General features: G+C 36.3%; 1 protein-coding gene across 1 annotated transcript in view; it reads left to right on the forward strand.

Annotated features, from left to right (window-relative positions):
- The window catches only part of eef1e1 (eukaryotic translation elongation factor 1 epsilon 1), a 17,084-nt gene that overhangs the window by 4,095 nt on the left and 1,154 nt on the right, over positions 1–11,835 (forward strand). Inside the window, exon 3 of the mRNA XM_016455311.1 lies at positions 7,431–7,526. Coding sequence (XP_016310797.1) covers positions 7,431–7,526 — 96 coding nt within the window. The remainder of the gene's footprint in view (positions 1–7,430; positions 7,527–11,835) is intronic.

Below are 11,835 nucleotides of genomic sequence, written 5' to 3' on the forward strand. Positions count from 1 at the left end.
CCTCCTGAGACCCTGCATCCTCATATGAGGACATTATATTTTAGTGAATTTCTCTGAGACTATACATGTCACAGTCTGGATGTCGTGTACAGAGCACATTCAGGGCTTTTCAGAGATACTAAATGTTTGGATGTTTCACCATGACCACCCCCTCTCCTTGGTCTTCAAAAATGTCTGTTATTAATTTAGTGACACTCTTATGGAAATATGATAATATTTTGTAATTGTCATTTAAATCGGACAAATTTTTAAACTGTGTGTCATAAATCAACATCTCAGGAAAATGTTATGGGGTTTCAAATCAAATATGACTTTCTGTTATGAAACAGGAGGTTGATTTCATACATGTCCTCATATGAGGACACCGGGACTAAAAGCATGTTTATTATGCATTTTGTGAGACAACAAATTAAAAGGGAAAGAAAATATATTTCAATATTCCTATGAAATATTATATATTATTATGAAAATCTTGTCAATTATTACTCTCAATATTACACTTTTCATTACATGTTGCCCCAAAAACACATTAATATGCAAATTAGATGTAGTTTACAGATACATTGTATATAATGAGAAAACCTGTTTGTGGCCATTTTACACACATTTTGCATGAAGAAAAATGGTATATCAAGTCATTCTGTTATGACATAGTTGATAATTCTCTTGCACAGAAACTCCACATATCCATAGCAGAAGTAATACTACTGACGATGCTCCAGGAAGGTATCCAGTTATCGCTGAATAAAACGCACAACAGTGGTAGAGACATTTTAACTGATGAAACTTGAGGGAAATAAACATACGACTACACAAAATATATGGTTTTTCTGTGTTCTTCAATCTTGGGTATTTTTATAAGGAAAGTATATTTATAATGCAATGTTAATCGACATGGCCTTTATCACTGTATATAATACTATCATTCTGTAATATGAAACCACGTCTGGTCACAAAAAGAAGTATTTCAAACACTCGACTATGTTATTAAGTTAATTTGGAGAAAAAGCATGTCAATAAATTATATCTTTGTTGGACAACAGTTTTGTAAACAGGCTCATACACATGCAAAACTGTATCGCACACATGTTACTGCAGTACATTTATTCAGACCGATTTTTTTGTGCACTGTACAGCCCTGACCAAACCAGTTACAGCTCGAGCTCCTCATTTAGCGATATAGGCTACTCCTCAATTTCACGTCCGCATTCCATGATGTCGCTCCGCACTGTCGCACACAGAAATATGTCAACAACTAGACTTTATCATTATTATCGCAGGAAGACTAATTCTTATTGTGGGGAGAATTTTTACCGGTATATCGCAAACGATAAGATATCGCCCATCCCTAGCCCTAACTAACATTAGGACAAGGTTAGGAACAAACGAATAAATACAAACTGTTTGTTTGTTTGTTGTTTTATTTTGCATTTCAACATTATCAGTACATTATCGACTAACATAAGTACAACTGTAAGCCCTTACAGACTGAGATATAGTTATTAATAATAATGCATAGTCTGTGTTTGCTACTTGTCAGTGTCAGTAGCTATGTTTTCATCCACATTTTTATGCGCATTTTGGAATATTGCATAAAAGAAGGTTGGATGGAAATGCCAAGAAGCACATACATTCTTAAAAATGCACATAAAAAACTTATGCACACAATTGAGTAGGATATTTTTTTTACCAATAAGAAAAATGCATATAAACTACCATGGAAACACATTTATCGAATAAATTCCACCATGCGCATTAAAAGTCGTGATTTTGCACGATGGGACTGGATAACTTGACTAACCAGCAGGCTGATCTCGGTGCACAGCATCTGAAATGCTGGTTTGGTCATTCTGAAATGCTTGAGCAATGTCTGTCATCAAAGTATTTCTGTATATTTGTCTTACACGACTACTAGGGATGTAACGGTATGAACATTTCTTATCACGGTTATAGTGACCGAAATTATCATGGTTATCAGTATTATCACGGTATTTTTAAAATGTGCTGAAAATGTTCAAAAAGTACCGACACATAAATCACTTCAAGTTTTATATTTAAAATCAACAAACAACAAATAAAATGTCTTTTTGTTTGCATAAAGATTAAAACAATAACATTACCAATGATGTCCGGATTTTAAATGACAACATGACTGACAACAGTTTATCTAATAGCATGTACGAAATGTTCAAATAAAACTTTGGTTTTAAAAAAGGTTTCATAAAATGGTAAACCTCGCATTTCAGCCTTTAAATAAAGAAAGGTTAAGTCAAAATGATAATTGATTAATAAATGATTATATGTATTTTATCTGCTCCATAATAATTCTAGATACCTTATCCAAATTGTTTACATGTGTAGAATCCACGTAAGCTTGTTTTTCATTAACTGGTCAAAATTTACAGCTTGGTATGCAGATCCGTTTTTTGGCCAGACAAAATCTGCACACAGGCTGAATGTAAATGTAACTCTCTGTAAATCCACTCTCTCACACTAGGTGGCACTTATGGAACAGCAGAATTACAGCTGTTCCCGTAACCTCCGTGGACAAGCAGCATTGCGATTAAGAACACTACTTTATTAGGTATTACACGGAGCGAAGATGAAAACAAAATGGCATCGATTCTTTTCTGAAGACAGTCAGAACTTAATTAGTTCATTCATATATTAATTTGCATAATTCCCTTAGCACTCTTTTAAAACCTCACAGTTTGCCGCCATGTTTTCACACAAAATGAAACTACTCTGAATGTTGTGTGCACATGAGACTGTTATTTAAAGTAGCTTTATGCTAGATAGTGATTATTTATCGTGAGTTTGAATCAAATACGGTTTTAATGATAATTAAAACATGAAACAGTAATACAAACCATTTGAACTTCAGCAGATCGTCTTGACCATGCCTAAATGTTGCTGTCATGTGATTGGCTGATTAGATATTTGCTTTAAGGAGCAATTGAACCAGTGTACCTAACACACCTACGTAATAAATTATTATCAATGAGGTTGTCTACACTGTGCAATTAATCTCTCATTTACATTGTTTACATTGTGTTATTTATAGCAAAAGGATTCACAAGTGTGTAGAACAATCATTGAGGTGCACTGAACAAAAACTTGCAGTATTTTGAGTGGTATTCAGTAGGGTTGTGACGGTGAGGAAATTTCCCCACCGGTTAATCGACGTGTGACAACACCGGTAATACCGGTATCACCGTTGGGGTGGGAGGGGGGTGTTAGTTCGTTTGAGTTTCCCTCTTTTCTTCGCTTTCAAATGGCTTGTAAAAGTTCTGTGCGCATTTTACTTTAATTTTTGAATTTGCGGCAATTGAATTGAATTGCAATTCGGCGTCAAGCAATTGTTCTTTTGAGTTTTCCCTCTTTTCCTCGGATTTCTTGGCTTTCAAATAGCTTGAAAAAGTGCCGTGCGCGTTTTACTTTCACTTTCAAATTAGCGGCAATTCCGCGTTGATTCAATTCAAGCAACAACGTCAAACTAATAACTTTATTAACATAACGAATAAAAATACACCATATATACCTAATAAAATAACAAGTTACTTAGGCTACACAAAATTTAAATAGGTATATAAAACTGAAAATCAGCAAACACTGTGGAACCAAATAAATAAGAAACAGTTGAGCGTTTAGTTTTTAAAAGTGTCTGTCCTCTAACTGAACTAGGCTAAATTATTTTTGTTTCTATAAAAAAAAAATCAAAATGACGGTGGGAGGCGGTGCCGCGGTAGGCAAATGACGTAACCGGAGTTGCGGCTTAACACCGGTATAACCGAAAATACCGTCTATCGCAGCAAGCCTAGTATTCAGTAGATGTGCCACTGACTGTCTTAAACACCACTGATTGGTCACTTTGTTCAGTGCTCGATTGGCGATGATGCTGAACACTGTTAAAAACATTGTAAATAGAAACCTTTGTTGGTCTTTACAGAGCACTCACACACACACTTTGGAGAGTTTGAAAGCAGAGCCTATTTAGCTGTCATACTAGTGAGACGTGAGTGAAATTCACTTGTCATTGAACAGCATGTCTTTATAAGACCAACATTTTGTATTTTTTACATGATATTACCTAATTTTATTTAATCAGCAAAGATATAGCGATAATATGACTAATTCTCAATTTCCTGTCTTTTCCCTTTTCATTTTTAGCTCTGTTGATTCCTGTAAGAATCCGGAATAGATTGCCATTATTATACATTTACCCACGTCATATATGAAGACTCACAGCTAAAACAGATTGAAAACATTGACATGACATCCTCTCATTGAATCAATTGAGTGTCCAAAAAGAATGCCACTCCAAACTCAGCACCTATGTAGTCACAGGGGGTTCTTAATAATAGCATTGGAGGTTTGGATCTGAATCATTCACACCGCAGTCTGTCATGGGCTTTAATTGACATGCTGAGGGTAACAGGGGTCACACACTGTCCTGAGATCAGTTCAGAAGGAATTAAAGGTAGAAAACGTCTGTCTGTGGACAGTGAGAGGCAGTCTCGTTAACACAGGCACTCAGCCGGACGGACGCCTCTCTGCAGTAGCTGTCAGTGTGTGGCATAGGGCTGTCCGAGCATGGGTCTTGAGCAGAGTGCTGCTGATCGCTGGTTAATAGTGGCAGTTTAAACGGTAACTGATGTAACGCCCACGGCACACACTGTCTGACCAACTCACTGCACTCTGTAAGGCAGGATCTCAACATTTAAAGCAGAAGAAACAGGAGTCCTGCAGCTGACAGGAATAGACACCAGGGTAATGACAAGACTCAAGGGAGAGTTTACAACGACCACAATAGATCTCATCCTGGATGGATGTAACTGTTGAATCGACTGTAAGAGAGAGCTTTGTTTCAGAGTAAAACTTTAAGGTGGGTGAAATTAGAATCCCCTATATTGAGCGATTCTATCATTTGGCAAATAAGATTAGAAAATTGGCTTCTAAATATTTTATTTTAGGATACAAATCTGGAGTCCCATTTAACATTAATGTCTTTTTTTTTTTTTTTTGGTCCGGTCTGTGCGATAGCATGCATGCCACCATGCTTCATAAAGTGCTTTCTTGTGATCTGCAGTATAACCATATAAAACGACGCAAATCCCATGTAAGATTAATGTTATTAGTAACTCAGTTCCTTATGAAGCCAGATTTTGCATATCCTCAGTCAAAGAGACACTGTGTACCAGTGGGAATTAACAAAGCCCAGGGTTACTGGATACTGTAGTTCACACAAAAATGAAAATTGTCATCATTTACTCACCCTCATGTTGTTCAAAACCCATAAGACTTTTGTTCATTTTTGAAACACAAAATAAAAAATCCTGAGACCTGTAACCTGAGAGATTTTTGTCTACCAACCGAAAAATTTAACTTCAAATAATCCATATGAATTGATTGAGTGGTTTAACCCAAGTCTTCTGAAGCGACATGATCGATTTAAATGATGAACAGATTTCAACTGCACTTACTTTTCATTCAAAAATATCTTCATTTATGTTTTAAAGATGAAGGCAAGTTCTATGGGTTTGGAATGACTTGAAGGTTAGTAAATGATGACAATCTTCATTTTTGGGTGAACTATCCCTTTCCAACCAAATGTAGAAAAAATGTTTCTCATTCTTGATGGTATATAGTAGTTGTAATAAAATCATATCACTTGGTACAGTGCAGAACTGTGCACAATGTTGAGCTTCATTTCAGACAGAATATATAACGCCCCCTGACCAACATCTCATAATTCTACATGATCCAGCATAACACAGATGTGTCTGTAGGCTGTCCAGCCACTCTTCCTTGAACAAAGCAAGAGTGAATTTCATGTAAAACTTTCTAAAGCCTAAATACTATAGCAGGGGTGGTGTGTGTGTGTGTGTCTGTACAGGTCTCAGGGGACAAGAGCATCTTCAGCACTTGTGCACAATACAGCACATTGTTTTGAGGGCTAATAGAGGCAGTGAACAGTGTTCAGATGAGACACTCTTTACACACACTCAGACAAGCACACACACTTGTATGCCTGCACTCCATCAATCAGATAACCAATAATACTACAATATATTACAATTCATTTGGTCACACTTTATTTTAAGGTCTATTTTAAGTACTACAGCAATATGAATAAGCAACTAATTGGTCCCTGAAATAGTGTTACTGTTAATTTTACAGTCACTGAAGTATTTGAATACCTCCAAGCTTTAGGTCTTTCATTCTCAAGAGGCCTTTAATAATACAGATAGTTTCAGCTGTAAAAGCAGATTGGATGAATTAAGGTGATCAAGAAAGCAACAAGCAGTGATTTTACCACAGAAAGTGGGTGTTCTTAAAGGGTTAGTTCACCCCAAAATAAAAATTATGTCATTAATTACTCACCCTCATGTCATTTCAAACCCGTAAGACCTTCGTTCATCTTCGGAACACAAATTAAGATATTTTTGATGGAATCTGAGAGCTATCTGACCCTGCATAGACAGCAACGCAACTGAAATGTTCCCAAGTCCAGAAATGTAGCAAGGAGATCTGTAAAATAATCCATGTGACATCAGTGGTTCATCCGCAATTATACAAAGCTACGAGAATACTTTTTGTGCACAAAAGAAAAATAAATAATGACTTTATTCAACAATTCGTCTCCTCCGCATCACCCTGGTGCCATTTTGGAGAATATCCGCTGGACGTAAAACAACGTATGCTGTTCTGTGTCAGTTGCGTCACACGGATAACGTTACGCTGTTTCCGTTCAGATCAAATCACAACAACTGATGTAAGTCTCAAAAACGAAAGGTCACATCTCAGGTGCTTGGGTTAATTTCACATAAGACATAAATGGGAAAATAACTTGCAGTACATGGAGTTTAAGACTGATTTACTTTATTACGAGTTACTTTGTGTGTTTTTTGCATATGGTGAGCAAAGCAAACAAAGATGCCATATAGCAGTGAAAGAAACACTCGCATGCGGTTTAAATATGCAAACGTCTCATTGTGGTGATTTTGATAAATCACATACTGATGCAAACGAACCAGTGGTGATAAATTGTAAATTGGTGCAAATTCGACTTAAAAAGTCTGCAAAGTGTAGTATGTGCTCATTCTATTCTCAGTCTGGAGCCCTGTTAAACTGCCAGTAGCTGTGATCTCTTAAACTGCAGTAAATGGAACAACAGTGTTCTAACAGTAACAGTGCTTTTATATGTTGGTGATCCTGCTAAACTATTCGTGAAAAAATTTTATTGTCAATGTACCATATAATGTGCTTTGTTTAAAGCAAGCTTTGAATCTGTTCATTTTAAATGCATCTGAAGTTTTATTACTTTATTCTTATGCATGGCTTTTTAGAAGTCCCATTAACCCTCCAAAATTCCCATTTTTGGCAGCACAGCAGACCCAGAGTGACGTCCTTTTATACTTCCCTTGCAGGATCTTAACCAGTACCTTGAGGACAAAGTTTACCTGGCTGGGAACGTCTTCACCCTGGCAGACATCCTCATGTATTACGGCATTCACCACATTGTTGTAAGTCCCTCAGCAGTGAACTTCAATCGTTTGAGAGAAGTGATGCAGAGCGCCCAATTAAAGCAGTAAGATGCTTAAAGCACAGGAGAAACCTGACACGGCAGAAAAGATGAGACATGTAGTGATGTCATTTCCCAGGACAGCAGCCAAGGAAGTTTAAGGAGCCTGAAGGAGCCCATTGAGAAAGGAAGAAAGGGATTAAATGAGAATTAGAGAGAAAGAGAATTGAAGATCACATCTCTCCATGTCAGTGTTTGCAATTGACTGACTAAATGACTGACAGAGAGTTGTCATTACCCAGAAGGCATTAGTGTGTCACTCAGTTTAAATCTCCTGAAGATAAGGTCCGTTAGACGTACAGTTTCTTAAAAAAAAAAAGAAAAGAAGGTAAAGAAAATATTCACCCCCTGGTAATTTATATATATAAAATATTCACCCCCTGGTAATTTATTCATGTAAAAGTGAAAACAAATGCCTAGAAATTGTGCTACCATTATTAAACCCAAAATAACATATTTGTATTCACCATTCTTCAGGTGTTTAGTAGATTTCTCTTTTTTTGCTGTATGTTGCACAGTGTTTGGCTTTTGACAAACATGGTGTTTAGTCTGATGGCCAGAAAGTACTACTTTTGCTTAACTATAGGGCCTTTCGCACCGCTTTAGTTCCAGAACTAAATGTACAGTACTAAAGTACTGGGACGATTTTGCGCGAACTATTTCCCAGTACCATTTAAAGGGTTGCATTCGCACCGACAGTGTGTACTAAGAAGTGACGTAAGCCGGTCGACAGCGACGTCATTTGTGCGCGGCGTTCAACAACAGAAACAAAGAAGAACAGCATTAACAACAGGAGGATGGAGGACGAAATAATGATCTTTAAAAAAGCATCATATGACCCCTTTAACTTTACACTGCATTCACATGGTATCAGAAACTTTCTACTTCCCACTTGTGAAGTTGTAATTATGAATTTGTCGTGTTCAAGTGCTTTGTTGTCGGAAAGAACTGAAATCATGGTGGATGGCCCATTCATGAGTTCATTCTTGCTGGTTTCTTGGGGAAATTTCATTAAAGCCAAAAGGTATAGGAGATATTTAGTCAATATCCAACAGTTTTTGAATAAGAGCGTAGCGTCCCATTAATTGGTAACCATATAAATATTTACTGAGATATAAATATTCAGCTGGCTGACTATTCCTAAATTTCGTTCAAATAAATGCTTCTTTTTTTTTTTTTTTTTTTTTTTTTTTTTATTTTGGTAACATGTTTTTTTAACATGTGTTTTAAGAGTTCTTAACTTAATGTTATAGTGTAGTACATTTGTTGTAGTAAAATTTTAATATCCTTTATTCAATAATACAATATGCATTAAATGGTTATTTATATATGCAAATATTCGTGACTTTAACTTATCAATGTAGATGTTGTGGGAAAAGCGAATAAAGGCAAATATGTTTCTCTCCTCCGCCATGTTTAAAATTTATGGCCTGCCCAACTTGGATATCAAAATTTTCTTAAAGTTTCTCAGTTGTAAATACAACTTGAGAGGTCATTCATGTCCAATTTCTGAATAAGAAACTCGTATTTACGATAATTTTTTGGCAGAATTAGATCACACCCCCGGAGGTGTTGCTGTTACACAAAAGAGTGAGATAGTTAGTGCTATAGCACAGAAAACTGTTTTGAAAATCATTGTATTGACATAAACTGAAGTGTAAAAACAGAAGAAAAATATTATATAACATTATAACACTATTCATAAAAATGCAACATTCTTTGTTTCTTTTTCTAACAAGGCAAATGGAATGATAATGCACTCACCATCAATCTGTGGAACTCCCCATGCTTTTCTCTTTTCTCAAGAATAGGGTGTACCCAATAACACCATCTTTTTCTTTTCCTTTTTTTCATTTAGTAAAACAAAAACTCATCTGCTGCTGCTGGTAGAGAAATCCATTTTCTTTGTGCACTTCCAGAATTAAATCACAGAGGGTGCTTCTGTACTTAGTGAGGGTGCTCTAGTCTTAAAGGGTTAGTTCACCCAAAAATGAAAATTATCCTGTTATTTACTCTCCCTCAAGCCATCCTAGGTATATATGACTTTCTTCTTTCAGACGAATCCAACCAGCGTTATATAAAAAATTGTCCTGGCACTTCTAAGCTCTGTCATTGCAGTGGGTGGGTGTTTCTGTTTAACAGTCCAAAACATGTTAAATAAAGTGCGCGCATCTGTAATAAAATGTGCCTCACACAGCTCCGGGGGGCGAATAAAGGCCTCCTGTAGCATATCCATTCGTTTTTGTAAGAAAAATATCCATATTTCAAATGTAATAAACACTTTTCTATCACTTCCGGTATCTGTCATATGCGGAAGCATTTCCGGCAGATGACGTAGGACATCGGCATTGCGTGATTAGTGACGAACACGGAGAGAGAACAAAACAAAACGCCGGTCAGGAATTAGAAGTACAAACTGAGGATTTGTAAAGAAAAATGTCAGGATTTCGATATAAAGTAAGGAAACTTTGCTTCTTTTGCTCCTGTAAACAAACTTGTGAGATTAGCATATCTCGGAGCATATCTCAGAGGCGTGACGCATACGTCCTACGTCATCCGCCGGAACAGCTTCCACGTATGACAGTCAGCAGAAGTGAGAGAAAAGTATTTATGATGTTTGAAATATGGATATTTTTCTTCATGCCCCGGAGCAGTGTAAGGCACGTTTTATTATGGATGCGTGTGCTTTATTTAACGTCTTTTGGACTGTTAAAGAGAAACACCCACCCACTGCAATAATAACGCTTGGAATAGCCAGGACAATTTTTAATATAACTCCAATTGGATTGGCTCGAGGGTGAGTAAAACACAGGCTCATTTTCATTTTTGGGTGAACTAACCCTTTAATGCACATTTTGACATATATTTTGCCCTGTCCATTGTTATGGTTATCACTATGTTAATTATTGCTATTTCAAGAGGGAATACCGCAGAAATATGCATATATCGTTCTTGAAACTTTGCAGCGTGTATTAGGGCTGAACGATTTTGGAAAATAATCTAATTGCGATTTTTTTTAACCAATATTGCGATTGCGATTTAATATGCAATTCTTTTTTAAAGCTCTTTTTTTCTGTATTATTCAACAAAGACAAGCTATAAATCATTGTATAGTATGACCAACACAATATTAGATAGATTAAACATAAATGTTCGTTTCTGTAGGCCAGGCCTTTGTTACGATAAAATTAGGTGATGCATGAATTTATATTAATGACATTTTTATTTAACTACAATCACAGTAGTATATTGACTGATTTGTTGAACTTCCAACCTTGTAAGCATGTAATAATTATGACAACATAAAGCACTGACAAATAAGCCTGCTGTAAACATTAATATGAAAGTCAGTAACAAATCGCACAAACTAGATTGCAGAAATATAAAAACAAATCTGTTGCTTTACCACACTACTTTAGATAATTCAAAGTCACTGTAATAAACAAATGTAAACATGTGGGCTGCACTTTTTAAACACTGTCTTACACTGTCTTTAAACTTTAGACCAGTGGTTCTCAAACTTTTCTGGTCGTGCCCCCCTTTAAACCTATCAAAAAAATCTGCCTCTGCGATTGAAAAATCGTGTTTTTTCATATCGCGATATTATCGCAAATGCAATTAATCGTTCAGCCCTAGCGTGTATGTGTCTGATAAACAGTTAATGTCTGATAAAAGTTTCAGAACTCAGAACCGCGTTTTCAGCGGTGAGACAACTCTGATTGGCCATTGTCTTCAAGAAACCAATAGTTATTTCTGTGATTGGCTAATTTGCTCAATGCTGAACAAACATGTTGTAAATAGAAACCTTTGGTGCTCCACAGAACGCAAACACAAATAGCAACTGGAGTGTTTGCCAAATCGGTTTCATCCATGAAGCTATTATTAAACCTTCAACTGGGTGTGCTCTTGCTTTCATTTGAGAGTGCTTAGAGGGTAGAACTGGGCCTGAATTACCAGTTTGTTTGTGCTATGTGCCAACATTTAAGTAATTATTCTTCTCACTGGTCAAAAAACGATAGGACGATCAGCTGAGTGGCGAGTTGCGCCATCTCGTGTCCAGGTATGAAATGCATTTTTAGTCATTGCCACCTATTGTGCAGGCCTGAATTAGCTGAAGGCGATCATTCGTTACTGATTTGCTTGACTTTTTCGCATCATTCTCAGTTTAAAAGGCCATTAAAAGTCTAGTCTTAAGACACTATTTGACTTTTTTTTGTTTTTTTTTTTTTTTTTTTATTTTTTTATATTTA

This window comes from Sinocyclocheilus anshuiensis, unplaced genomic scaffold (assembly GCF_001515605.1).
Source record: "Sinocyclocheilus anshuiensis isolate Anshui unplaced genomic scaffold, SAMN03320099.WGS_v1.1 scaffold35, whole genome shotgun sequence".
In the NCBI taxonomy this organism is placed as follows: Eukaryota; Metazoa; Chordata; class Actinopteri; order Cypriniformes; family Cyprinidae; genus Sinocyclocheilus; species Sinocyclocheilus anshuiensis.